Below are 13821 nucleotides of genomic sequence, written 5' to 3'. Positions count from 1 at the left end.
CCACTGGTCTGATGGGGACTGAGAGGAGGATCTCGCCTGCCAGGCCCATAGGATTGAGTGAGTTAAAAGAGGTGCTTAGCGTGTTTCCCTGAAAAGAAGACCGGGTCTTATATTAATTTTTGCTCCAAAAGATGCATTCGGGCTTATGTTCAGGGGATGTCATCCTGAAAAATCACACTAGGGCTTGTTTTCCAGTTAGGTCTTGTTTTCGGGGAAACACAGTAGCACAGTGCCTGGCTTAGAGTAAAGACTGAATGAATGTGACCTAATTCCTGATAACGGGAAATGCATCAAAAGACTTCTTTGCGTATCAGAGGGCTGAGGCTCTTCAGAGAAAAATCAAAGCCACAGATATTTTCCACACTTTATCCATTCTTTTTCCATTCTAAGAAGTGGTACATGGTTGGCGTAACAACCAACATTTTCCCAATTTAGTTTGGTTTCTCGGTTTGCAATTCTGTTTTCCTGGAGTCCCAGTTGGAACCCAGCCCTCAACCGCAGTTAACTTATGATGAATTACAAACATGGAGAGCAGGGTCCTTTCAGCCTGGCGGTCTGTACGTCACCCCCTCTAGTACTGATTGTCCTTGGCATGAAGTGGGGGCTGCCTGGAGTGCTGCTTCTAAGGTGCTCCCAGTGTAGCAGGAGCATCAGCACAGGTGCTCAGTCGCCTTATGAGCCCATCAGACCCTGAAGGGGGCCTGGTGGGTAGGAAGGGCGGCTGCCGCCTTCCTAATGGCACTCGTCAGAGAATGCAGCCCAGCCACCTTGGCAGCCAGTCAGATGACTGACTTCATCACAGTGGGGCCAAATTCGGCTTGCCCAGACTGCCTGTCTCTTGTCCTTGCCTTCTCCAGTATCACCTCTAGGTCAGGAGACTGTGGGTTATACCATGGTAATAACCCCAACCACAGAAGTTCGCTTCTTCCCTGTACTGTGTCTGTCACAGTTCAGTAGGGAACTTGGCCTGTTATGTCACTCAGGGACCTGGGCTGACAGAGTTGCCACCTTCTCAAAAGCTGCCAGTCTCGGAGGCAAGGGAAAGCACGCTGGAGGCTCTCCTGGCAGTTACACGCTCCCCCCACCCTCAGAAGTGCTTGTGCATCACTTCTGCTCACACTCAATGAGCAGAATGAGTCATATCCTAGGAAGCTCACTCCTGCCATGGAGCAGGGAGCTGGGAATATTCGAACAACCCAGCACCTACCATGGCCAGCAGAGCACAGATGGGACAATGCTCGTTTTAAACAGTGGGCAAGATTTAATCTTTCTCTAAATCTTTTCTAAGGATACTTAGCTGCACTAATTTGTGAGGTGTTTGAATTTAAATGGCATTGTCACTGGTCGGTCGTGCTGAACTACCTACCTATTTTAAGGTTTAATGTTGGGTTACATGTAACGTATGCTTCTGTGCAGCATCAAGCTGTCTAGTCCTGTGAAACGCCCACGGAAGGAGCCTGTGGATGAAGATCTGTACCCAGAACACTACCGGAAATACTCTGACTACATCAAAGGCAGCAACCTGGACGCCCCTGAGCCATACCGCATTGGCCGCATCAAAGAGATTTTCTGTGTCAAGAAGTGCAACGGCAGGCCCAATGAGACGGACATCAAGATCAGAGTGAACAAGTTCTACAGGTCAGTGAGGGCTCTGCTCTTCCAGGAGACTGCAGACTCTTCCTGAAGGCTCTGCCTGAAAGGGGGCTGTAACGTAGCACACCCAGTGATGTTTTAAGAGTTAGGTAGAGGTAGCTGTTTTTCGAAGTTTCTGATTACCTGGTGAGTGCTGTATGCGACTCGAATATTTCATAGCCTTGCTTTTAAAGAGACTGAGTTCTCTCTCGCATAGAAATCTTTAAGCTGTGACAAAGGCAGAGGGGGAGTGTCCTGGCCTCTTCCTGAGGCACCCACAGAGAACCTCGAGTTCTATTTATGACTGTCTGCATTCGCCCCTCCCCCTCAGCCCTCCCTGCTTTCATCTTCCTGTTTCTCCCAGCCCTGCCTTTGTGTCTTGGGATTTCTCTCTGTCTACACTTCTCCCAAGGTCTTGGCTGTACCTAGTCTTTTTTTGGGACCCTAGTCACTGGTAGGGGTTAGGAGCTAACCTGAAACTAAGCCATACAGATAGTTATGACATTGCTTCACTTCTTGGCCAACATGTATCAGAGACTTTCTTGAAGTTTCGTAATAATCAGTTGTAACAATGAGAAAGAAAGGAGAAGTCTGTCTGGCATAGGCGAGAGAAGGAAGCTTTAGACATGCTCCCTCACAGGAGGTAGGCAGCTGTTGTCTTGGCACAGGGCCGGTCTGTTTGGGCTGCGGTGGGGGCATGAAGAGCAAGCAAACCATTTAACAAGCTAACTATAAGGTCTGATGTTCAGTTATGTGTCACGTTTGCTTCTCTGCGGCATCAAGCTGTCTAGTCCTGTGAGACGCCCATAGAAGGAGCATTTGTTGCAAAGAATCCTACTCAGTTTGTAGTGTTTAGTGCCAGCTAAAGGGGACAGTCATCAAGCTGAGCTAATTGGGGGGGGTCAAGGTCTTTACCCACAGATTCTCTGAGCACCTCCAGGAATGCGGTGCCCTTGAATCCTTGCCTGCTCATGGCAAGAGAGAAATGCTAACACAGACCCCTCTGTGCACAGGCCAGAGAACACGCACAAGTCCACGCCGGCCAGCTACCACGCAGACATCAACCTGCTGTACTGGAGCGACGAGGAGGCCGTGGTGGACTTCAAGGCTGTGCAGGGCCGCTGTACCGTGGAGTACGGGGAGGACCTGCCCGGGTGCCTACAGGACTTCTCCGCCGGGGGCCCGGACCGCTTCTACTTCCTCGAGGTGGGGCTCGGGGCCAACGCGCAGCCCCTGAGAAAGCAGTGTCATTATCCAGAGTACAAATCTATGACATGCACGTCTGGAACTTAATCCTTTAGCTTTTTAAAAAGCACAGATTAAGAAGTGTAATAGTTGAGTGTCCTGGGGTAACTAAAATTTACTTAAAGACTAGACCGACCGGTGCCTTAGAGTGAGTTAGGGAGAGGGGCTCCTTCCCCAGGGAAACAGCCCTGCCTCTCGGTCCCGCCAGGCAGGTGTCTGCATCCAGGCCGGGGCCACACACCATGCAGGGGGCCCTGGTTATCAAGAGAAGATCTAAGACTCTGTTGACTAAGCTAATAATTGCTTTTACATTGTCTGATTGTGGCCTTTCTGTGTTGGTTTGTCTTAGAATGACACGTGCCTGTTTCCCCTGGTTCTAGTGTGGAGAGCCTCATCAGACAGTGCGGTCGGTCGGTGTAACACTTGCCTAGTTTTAGAAGGAGTAGTTCAGGCACTTATAATAGGAATCTCAATGTCAGTCACATAAAATATTTGTATTAATAGAATGCTTTTTGTTTTTTATTTTTCGTTTGAAGTATAGTAAAATCCAAGTACTTTTATTGGTGGCTAATTGCTTATGACCATAATCAGGGAGAAATGAAGTGGATCTTTATCAAATTGTTAGAGAGGGGACCAGTGTATTTCTCTGCCAGACTGTTGTGGTTCTTCCCTTCTCAGGCCTATAATGCCAAGAGTAAAAGCTTTGAAGATCCTCCCAACCATGCCCGGAGCCCTGGAAATAAAGGGAAAGGGAAGGGAAAAGGTATGTCATTACTCCATGGGGTTCTTTTTAAGTCCCATTTTCTATAACTCAGGATACTTAAGATCAGTATAAAAGAACAGCCTCTAATGTTACTTCATTCTCTGTGTTAACTCAAAAGGAGGCTGTCTCTGAATCAGTAAGGTATTTGAAGAAAGCCAGTCATGGCTCTGATTTGATTTGTGGCCTGTCTCCTCCAGGGAAAGGCAGGGCAAAGTCTCAGACACGTGAGCCAAGCGAACCTGAGGCGGAAATTCCGCTGCCGAAACTGCGTACCCTGGATGTGTTTTCTGGCTGCGGGGGGTTATCGGAAGGATTCCACCAAGCAGGTAAAGGCCCGGAGGTTTTCTGTCTGCCCAGCTAGTAAAACCAGACCAGGCCCGTTCTGTCTGGAAGAGCTTTCTGGTTCTGGTCACTTTTCTGACTCAAAAGTCTCATTCCACGAGGTTCAAAGCCCGTCTTTGTCTCTGTATCCTCCAGGCATCTCAGAAACTCTGTGGGCCATTGAGATGTGGGATCCCGCAGCCCAGGCATTTCGGCTGAACAATCCTGGGTCCACGGTGTTTACGGAGGACTGCAATGTCCTGCTGAAGCTGGTCATGGCCGGGGAGGTGACCAACTCCCGGGGCCAGAAGCTGCCCCAAAAAGGCGATGTGGAGATGCTGTGCGGCGGGCCGCCCTGCCAAGGCTTCAGCGGCATGAACCGCTTCAATTCTCGTACCTACTCCAAGTTCAAGAACTCTCTGGTGGTCTCCTTCCTCAGGTGAATGGAGCAGAGGCCCCTCTGTGTTCAGTGCTGCCTGTGGGTGACTGGACAGCCAGCCCTGGGGCTGCTGACTAGCTGTGCTGGGGAGCAGTAAGTGCTTTAGCTTTCGCTGCTGCTGGAGGCCATCTGCTGAGGTGAGACCCGGCCTTCGCCTTCAGGAAGTTCGCGGCTCACTTTCCACTGGGGAGAGACCTCAAGAGTTGGGAGGTGCAACTTCTCCACAGCCAAACGTCGAGCATTCAGGAATGGCTTTTGGTAGAGTAGGTCTTCTCTTACCTCACGCTTATTCTTATGGTCTCTCCCGCCTCCCACAGCTACTGTGACTACTACCGGCCGCGGTACTTCCTCCTGGAGAACGTCAGAAACTTTGTCTCCTTCAAGCGTTCCATGGTCCTGAAGCTCACGCTCCGCTGCCTGGTCCGCATGGGCTATCAGTGCACCTTTGGCGTGTTGCAGGTGGGGCTCCCTGGGAACGGGGCAGAGCTGGGAGGATGGACATGGACTGGAGGGGGTCAGTGGCCCCTGGACCGCAGCACTATCCGCAGCTAAAAGTCAGGCTCCAAGGGACAGGCCTTAGGGTGGTACCCTGCGGTGCTGGCGAGGGCCGAGAGACGGCCTCTGTGAGGCTCTCTGCGTTTAGATCTGAAAGCTCAGAGCTGGTGTTCCAGCAAGTCCACCTTCTCCAGAGCTGTACCTCGTGTGCCTGAGGAGGGGCCAAGTGCAAGGGGGTTCTTGGCCACATTGTTTCCCTCAACAGGAATGGTGGTGGCCAAGTAGATGTTCTAGGCAGAGGTTAGATCTCCACGGAGGGGTGGGTGAGCGGTTGGCAGAACGACACATAGACCAAACTGTTACAGGGTAAAAGGCAAGTGTATCCTCTGTGCAAATGTATGTGCATACAGACACCTGGAGAAGGTGGGGGCGGGGGGGGTCGCACTGCAGGTGGCTACTAGTGTCTTTATCTGCAGGGACAGCTATTTGGGGTGGCCCCGGGGTAGTCGGCCTTACCTGTAAACAGCCACACTGTGTGTACCCATTCAGGAATCGCTGGCATAACTAACACTGAAACAACTATTAAATGGGAAGGGAGGTTGGCTGAAAAGCCGTCTGTGAGTGAGCGAGTGCTGAGCCTCGTGGCTCCCCAGTTCAGCCTCTGCTATCTCAGGCTCACTGGTCAAGCCCTCTTGGCTGCTGTGTTCTCTGTCCCTGTGAACACGGGCTGCCAGCTCGGCGCTGGGCTCCCTGGCGTCTCCTCTGGCCTCCTCCCCGTGCATGCTGAGACCACAGGGCCCCTTGCAGTGCTGTCTAAAGAGCTGCCAGGATCCCCAATAGGGTTCACTCCATTTTCTCCACTGGCTGCCACATGAAATCTGTTCTTTTATCTGGTCCGACTTGGTCGTGTCAGGAGTAAACCTACTGGGTTAATTAGGGGTTCTCCAGGTGAGCTCTACACCAGCCAGCCTCTCCATAAAGTGGGGTGCCACTTACCCTGGGCCTTGATTCCTCAGTCGGAGGTGCCCATTGACCCGTGTGTGTGACTCTCCCTTGCACAGGCTGGTCAGTATGGTGTGGCCCAGACACGGCGGCGGGCCATTATCCTGGCCGCGGCCCCTGGGGAGAAGCTGCCCCTGTTCCCAGAGCCACTGCATGTGTTTGCGCCCCGGGCCTGCCAGCTGAGTGTCGTCGTGGATGACAAGAAGTTTGTCAGCAACATCACCAGGTAGGATCCCCTGCTCACCCCACTGTGTCACGGGTTGTGAGCGTTATCCTGGGAGTTTTGGGATGGCACTGCCACCTCCGGCCTCGTTGTGACCGCCGAGTAAGCACTGCATACAGAGCAGTGGCCAGATGCTTGGCTGTATCACGAGCAAAGCCCACACAGGCCCATCCCCTTCCCTGACGGAGTCTCAGAAGAATGCTGCCTGTGTGACCTCAGACGGCCCTTGGACCTCTGAGTTGTGTGGTCCTCTCTGGAGAGGACAGTACCAGCAGTCAGGAGATGGCAGCTATGACTCAAGAAACAGTGGCGGTATGCGTTCCCCGAGGTGTGACTGTGCCATGCTCCATGCAGGCTGAGCTCAGGCCCGTTCCGAACCATCACTGTGCGTGACACCATGTCCGACCTCCCTGAGATCCGGAATGGAGCTTCAGCGCTGGAGATCTCGTACAACGGGGAGCCTCAGTCCTGGTTCCAGAGGCAGCTCCGGGGCTCGCAGTACCAGCCCATCCTCAGGGACCACATCTGTAAGGTAACATCGCCGTCAGAGGAGGCCTCCTTCCAGCTGCCTCATGGGAACACAGACCTACAGAAAGCCCAGCTGGGCTCAGGGTGGGAAGCAGAATCTGACCCCAGCCTCCCTCCAGCTCTTCTGCTCTTGGCCCCGGACCTAAACCACTGTCACCTTGACTAGCTCCCAGCCTTGCCCCCTCACTGCCTCCTGCTTCTCTTCTTGCCCCAATACCCATGCCCTCCACAGTGCTCTGCAGTCGTGTAAAGCATCGATCAGGTGTCTGCTCTTCCTGGAATAGGCCTGGAGTGGTGTGTGTGCTCACTGTCCCCTCGGCCTGACCTCTGTCGCCACTCCTGTTTTCTGCGTGTTGTCCCAAATATGCCAAACCTGGCCCTTTGTGCCCCCAGCTCCCCACTCCTCACACTGCAGGGCTCAGCTCAGATGTCCTCCCCACGCTGGCCCGAAGCCATCCCTTCGCCTGTTCCCCCCACATTATTCTTCATCCCTGCTCTGTCTTCATGGCACCTGTGTAACCCCTGAGTCCATTTGGGTGCTTGTCAGCCCCAATGGGAGTCAGCCCCTTGGGGGTTCTTGGTCATTGTGGTCCCACAGCATATGCTCAGATGCTCCCTGAGTTTGGTGACAGCTGGGCCCTGCTGCCCTCTTTCAGGACATGAGTGCGTTGGTGGCCGCCCGCATGCGGCACATCCCCCTGGCGCCGGGCTCAGACTGGCGCGACCTGCCCAACATCGAGGTGCGGCTGTCCGATGGCACCATGACCAGGAAGCTGCGGTACACCTACCACGACAAGAAGAACGGCTGCAGTAGCACTGGGGCCCTCCGTGGGGTCTGCTCCTGCGTGGAAGGTGGGACCCGTTTGTGCCCTCAGTGCGGCTTCCCTCCGGTTTATTGGGAAGCGCCTGCCCCCTCAGGTTCTAATCCCCTCATAGCTGTCCAGGGGGCTCGGGGACGGGGCATTGCTTCTTGGGGTTTCCCACCAGGAGATACTGGGTGCTGCCACTCAGGACCCAGAAGCCCTGGGCAGGGCACACATGCCGAGCCTGGGTGACTGCAGTAAATAGTGTGAAAGCATGAGTGGTAAAAGCGGTGCCTGTGGACTGTCAGCTGCTGTCCCTGGGTGGGCTCCGCACGCTGTAGGTACCTTCCCGGGCTGCCCTCCTGTTCTGTGACGCGGCCTCACTGCAGCCCTCTCCCAGCAGGCAAAGCCTGTGACTCCACGGCCAGACAGTTCAACACACTCATCCCCTGGTGCTTGCCCCACACCGGGAACAGGCACAACCACTGGGCTGGCCTCTACGGACGGCTCGAGTGGGACGGCTTCTTCAGCACGACTGTCACCAACCCTGAGCCCATGGGCAAGCAGGTGGGTCAGAGGACCAGGGGCAGGCCTGGGAGGGGGGCGAAGGCACGGCTGCCCCTGCTCACTTCCTGCCTCAGTGCTGATGGGCACAGGCCCACAGAACGGCTGAGGCCTAAGGCCAGACCTGCCCACGGCACAGTTTTCATCCCTGCCCCACCCACCTGCCTCTTTCCCGCAGGGTCGCGTGCTCCACCCTGAGCAGCACCGTGTGGTGAGCGTGCGGGAGTGTGCCCGCTCCCAGGGCTTCCCGGACACCTACCGGCTGTTCGGCAACATCCTGGACAAGCACCGGCAGGTGAGTGGTGTGGAGCCAGCCTGGGTGTTCTCTGGCCTTGAGGAGGGGCTGGTGGAGGGAGCCCCTCTGCCCCTGACCTGGGGGGAGCGTTGTTCGGCAGGGAGCACAGCTCACATGGGCACTTGTGAGGGGATCTGACTGGCCTCAGCACTACCCCAGAGGGGCGGCCAGGAAGGAGGGTCCCTGTTTCTCGGCCCAGAGTGCTTATGGGTCAGGATGAGTCAGCCTGTTGGCTGCCAGTTACAGCTCTGAGGCAGATTTATCCCTCAGAGGGATAAAGCTTCCAGTGCAGTGCATTTCAGAGAGGGAGCAGACTACCATGTTTCCCCGAAAATAAGACCTAAGCGGAAAATAAGCCCTAGCATGATTTTTCAGGATGACATCTGATCATAAGCCCTAAAGCGTCTTTTGGAGCAAAAATTAATATAAGACCCGGTGTTATTTTTGGGGAAACACAGTAAATACATAGTGGTGAAAATTCACTATTTCTAAGGGTAGAGGTGAACCCACAATTCCTCACTGATTCTCAGGGTGTTGGGTTGGCTTCTTAAATGAATGTATTTCCATCCCAGCAATGCACGCATATGGCTTAAAACGCCCACAGTGCCTGGGGTTGTATCAGCAGCCTCTGTTTCATGCTTTCCCCCTAATCCTGTTCTCTGGAAGCAGCCACTCTCAGCTGGAAGAGAAGCATGGTGGCTTCGGGATCTTTGAGTTTTTCTAAAGCCCTGAATGGCCCCTTCTCTCTGGGTGGTTCTTGACACCGTGGTGTTTGGAGTGGGAGGATAGCCCGATTTGCAGGTCCGAGGACACGGTGCTGCAAGGGCTTCCAGGACCCATGTGAACATGAGGCCAGGGGCCCAGGGGCCCATCCTTGTGCTGGCGGGGGAGGGCCCTGACCCCGGCTGGGCCAAACCAGGCATCGGCCTCCTTCACTTTTGCAGGTGGGTAACGCCGTGCCGCCGCCCCTGGCCAAGGCCATTGGCTTGGAGATCAAGCGCTGTATGTTGGCCAAAGCTCGAGAGAGTGCCTCAGGTATGGCGAGGGTGGTGGGCCGGGGCCAGCCAGGGTATAACTGTAGGCTCTGGGACTCCACGTCACGCACCCTCCCTGTTGTCCTCCCTCTCTCTGTGGGCTGCTGTGAGATGGGGGGAGTTACACGTGTGGAGTGCTTAGAACAGCCGGGTGCCTGGCACACAGTGGGTGTGCGGTCGGGTCCCCTCTCTTTCCCCTGTCCTGCCGAGCGAGCCTGCCTTGGCCTCTAATCTAGGCAGTCTGGAAATTTCTAGGGGGCACCTTTGAGCAGCACTCAGTCTCCCTGAATGTTCATTCAGAGCTGCTGCAGGTTCTTTTACGGTCAGCCGTTAACACCGACGCCTGGCGTGAAGGTAGTTCCCGACCTTGTGCGTGTGAGCCTGTGTGGTGCACTGTCGCGGGCGCTCCCAGCAATGACGTGCCTTTCTCTTTCTCTTCAGTTAAAACCAAGGAGGAGAAAACTACCAAGGACTAGTTTCGCCCTCCTGTCGCCCTTGTTTCTGGCACCAGGGATCCCCAACATGCACTGATATTGTATTTTTAACGTTGAAATCTGTCAGTTCTAATGTGTTGTACACGGTGTTTGTGGCCTTGGCTGACAAGAAGCTGTTCTGTAAGGTTTGCTTCTCAACTAATGACTTAGTGGTCAAATTGTGCAGTACTTTGTGCATTCTGGATTTTAAAAGTTTTTTATTATGCATTGTATCAAATCTACCACTGTATGAGTGGAAATTAAGACTTTATGTAGTTTTTATATGTTGCAATATTTCTTCAAATAAATCTCTCCTATAAATCACCCTCGGTGGTGACTCGTGACTTATGAGAGGCTTCTGGCTGAGGCTGGGTGAGAATGAGCTCCTCGGTGCTAAAGGTGGCTGACCCTACAGAGGCATTTGTCTGAAGTCAGATCTTTCCATGTGTCCCGTGTGTGTTTGGGTGTGGGAGTCCACCTATGTGACTCAGTTCTGACCAATGAGATGCAAGTGTAACTTGCTAGTGTGGCTTCCAGGAAAGCCTTTTAACTAAGCCTCTTAGTTGGCTTTCCCCATGGCCTTGCAGCTCGTTGGAGTGCTCTGTGATGCCTGGCCGTGCAGCAGCCCTCTTGTGACCATGAGAACAGAAGCCCCTTGCAGTGGATGGTGGGGCAAGGACAGAGGAGTTAGTCGGAGCCCTGGCCTGCACCCCTTGACAAACTCCTTCTTTGCTTAAGACTGTTAGGTGGGTTTTCTGTGCTTTGAGCCTAATTCAATCCTGCTGACATCTAAGACGAACAGACCTTTGCTTTGGTGTTTATCTTTGGCAAAGGACTTGCTATAAAATGCCAACAAAGCAGAAGCAGACAAAGAAGCATCAGTCACCAACACTCACGACCCAGAGGTTAGTTAAGTAACACCTGCCCTGCCACCTGCACACGTACGTCCATGAGTGGGGCACTCGGGGGCCCTTCAACCCTCTTTCCACTCAGTGAGCCCAGGTGTGTTAGTCACAAGACTCAAGGACTAAATATAATTCAAATGCACAACTTACTAAGTTCCTTCCTCTGTGGTTTAGTGTTTGCCTCTTTTTGCCGTGACAAACAGTGCTGCATTGAACATGCTGTACATTCTCTTCATCACCTCCAGGGAAATCTCAAGAGGTCCCGGGATCATCAAGCATAAAAGTTTTCATACTTCCCGTTTCAGGTCTTGTGGCTGACCCACCCCTCTGGAGAGGCTTTAGCGCTGCCGTCTCCCACGGTGCAAAGTTTCTTGCAGCCTGCCCTGGCTTTTGCTTCTTTAGTCCTTAATGCAATAGTGAAAGTCTTGTTAACATTTTTTAGGAATGACTCGACACTTCCATGTGTCTGGTGACCACTGGAGTTTGTTCCTTCTCTCTGTGGTGACACACGACTTGGTCTTCACTGGGAGCTATTTGGGCATTAGATTTCTACCACTGATGTGTTACTTTCATCTTGAGTCATCGCATCATTGCCATATTGAGATTTTATTCTTAGGGGTTATATTTGTCTGCTTTTGTTTTTCGGAGCCTATTTAGGAACGCCTTCCCTGCCCCCAGATCATAAGCTTATGGTTTCTTCCATATTTCTATGACATCTCATTTTAACATGTGGATCACTTTTGGAAGGACGAAAACAGGCACCTCAGTTTATGTAGTTTTTGAACAGGTAACAAATGCATACAGCAAACATAAATAGCTTGATATGGTATCTGGAAAGTTCCCCCATCAGATTTTATTTTTCAGCTTTACCTGCTTTTTTTAAAACTGAAAACTCATTAAAAAGTGTATTGTGAGGGCAGTTGGATGGCTCAGTCGGTTGGAGCGTGAGTTCTCACCAACAAGGTTCAACTCCCACATGGGATGGTGGGCTACACCCTCTGCAACTAAAGATTGAAAGTGGCAACTGGACTTGGAGCTGAGCTGCGCCCTCCACAACCAGATTGAAGGAAGACTTGAAGCTGACGGGCCCTGGAGAAACACACTGTTCCCCAATAGTCCACAATAAAAAATTTTTTAAAAAAGTATTGTGAGTAGAGTGAAAAGTAGACTTTCTTCTGCATCCCAGGCATCTTGAATCCTTGTCTCCTTCCAAAGTCATTCTTTGTCTGAGTACAAGTATGTGTCTGTTTGCTGCTACAAATGGTGGCATCGATTAAAACTGCTTTGTGGGCCGGCCCGGTGGCTCAGGTGGTTAAAGCTTCATGCTCCTAACTCTGAAGGCTGCCGGTTCGATTCCCACATGGGCCAGTGGGCTCTCAACCACAAGGTTGCCAGTTCAGTTCCTCAACTCCCGTAAGGGATGGTAGGCAGCGCCCCCTGCAACTAAAATTGAACATGGCACCTTGAGCTGAGCTGCCTCTGAGCTCCTGGATGGCTCAGTTGGTTGGAGTGAATAAAAAAAACGAAAAAAAAACAACTGCTTTGTGCCTTGAAGGTTGTTCTACCTAGAATGTCTCACTGGTTCCCCTGGATTTTTTTTTTAATTGAGGTTTAATCTGAAATGCATAGGTCCCGAATGTAGAGCTTCCATCCACCCTTGGATTCAGTCTTCTCCCCACTGCTCTATGCTCCCTCCGGCCTCCTTTTACATTTCTTTGGGAAATACTTGACTTTTGATAAAAATGATACATGCTTGATGTTGAAGAAAAAGTATTCCATGCAGAAAAATACCAAAATGGAAGTAAAGATGAGGTCAAATCGAAACACCCAGAAGCATCCATGTTTAGTGGCTAATGTGCTCTGGGCAGTACAGTGTCTCTCCAGGGGTGGTGCTTCTATGGATGAGGCAACATGTAGCTAATTCTTTATTCATGATGGTTGCATAGTTTTCAATTTTTCAATTCTTTAAGCCACACTGTGCTGGATACTTCCTTACAATTTAATGCACTTGGATGTATATATTTCCTTCCTAGGCTAGTCCTAGGAGAGAGTATGGAAGGTAGTGGATGTACAAAACATAGTAAAATACATTTATATGTTACATCTCGCATATATTACATAAATTCATACTATATATTAATACATAAAGTATATAAAATAAATTTTATATTATACATTTATATTTAAATCAAGATAATATATGCATACACATGGTAAAAAATTTTAAATACAGCAGAAAAGTCCAAAAACAAGATTGCCTCCCCTGATGCCTTTCTCTCAGAGCATCCCTCAGCAACAGTGTGAGATTTCTTTTCTGAAAATAGTTTGCATATATCTACATATCTATGTACAATTAAAGATTTACACAAATTGGTTCCTCTAGCATATGCCATTTTACATCTTGCTTCCTCCTCTTATCGTGATTTTTAAAAACATGAGCACAAATTAATCTACTTTAAAGACTGCATAGTATTCCATAGATAATGGAAAAACATACTTTAATCTATTTAACCAGCCCCACCAAATGGACAGATAATTGTTTCTGACTTTTGCTATCATGAACAATCCTGCATGGGTATCTTATTTTCGCATCTTTGTAAACATTTACAAGTTTTTCTCACAGTTCGAATTACTAGGTGGCTCAAAGGAAAATACATCTGTGCTTTTCAAGTTTTAGTAGATGTCAAATTTCCCTCCAAAAAGTTTGCATAATTTCATGTACCAACAACACGTACAAGCCTCTGTTTCTCTACATCTTTGCTAGCTTTGGGTAACATCACATTTTTAAAGTTTTGCCCATCTTCTACGTTGTTTGTATTTTGCATTTCTTGGAGTAAATTTGAGTAAGTGCACAAATGTTTACTGGCCCTTCGTACAAACTTTATATTTTCATCCTTATTTCCAGACCACCCTCTTTCTTTCACTCACTTTCCCAGCCTCCTTCCTGGTCTCTTGCTAATTCATTCTTTTCTACTTTACCCTCTATAGGCTTTCAAAATAATCTTTCTCACAAGAAAATCTGGTCATACCGGGTCACCACTCAAAACATGTCAGTGATCTCTGGGGCGGCCGGATGGCTCAGTTGGTTAGAGGGTAAGC

At 50.9% G+C, this 13821-nt stretch overlaps 1 protein-coding gene across 5 annotated transcripts in view; it reads left to right on the top strand.

Annotated features, from left to right (window-relative positions):
- The window catches only part of DNMT1 (DNA methyltransferase 1), a 39335-nt gene extending 29194 nt beyond the window's left edge, over positions 1–10141 (top strand). For 3 of the 5 annotated variants that reach the window (XM_074338201.2, XM_019744900.3, XM_074338203.2), the window contains exons 28-40: positions 1417–1638; positions 2646–2838; positions 3556–3640; positions 3838–3966; positions 4118–4400; positions 4718–4859; positions 5957–6123; positions 6475–6652; positions 7305–7500; positions 7852–8018; positions 8194–8310; positions 9255–9345; positions 9786–10141. In XM_074338201.2, the coding sequence (XP_074194302.1) occupies positions 1417–1638; positions 2646–2838; positions 3556–3640; positions 3838–3966; positions 4118–4400; positions 4718–4859; positions 5957–6123; positions 6475–6652; positions 7305–7500; positions 7852–8018; positions 8194–8310; positions 9255–9345; positions 9786–9820 (2005 nt within the window). In that variant the 3' untranslated portion in view covers positions 9821–10141. The remainder of the gene's footprint in view (positions 1–1416; positions 1639–2645; positions 2839–3555; positions 3641–3837; positions 3967–4117; positions 4401–4717; positions 4860–5956; positions 6124–6474; positions 6653–7304; positions 7501–7851; positions 8019–8193; positions 8311–9254; positions 9346–9785) is intronic. The other 2 variants (XM_074338202.2, XM_074338200.2) reach the window with 1 other exon arrangement.
- Positions 10142–13821: the final 3680 nt, after the last annotated feature.

Source organism: Rhinolophus sinicus, chromosome 15 (assembly GCF_057876585.1).
Source record: "Rhinolophus sinicus isolate RSI-liver-muscle chromosome 15, RSI-T2T, whole genome shotgun sequence".
Lineage (NCBI taxonomy): Eukaryota > Metazoa > Chordata > Mammalia > Chiroptera > Rhinolophidae > Rhinolophus > Rhinolophus sinicus.
The sequence above is the reverse complement of the archived record's forward strand: the minus strand, read 5'-3'. Positions and strand labels throughout refer to the sequence as shown.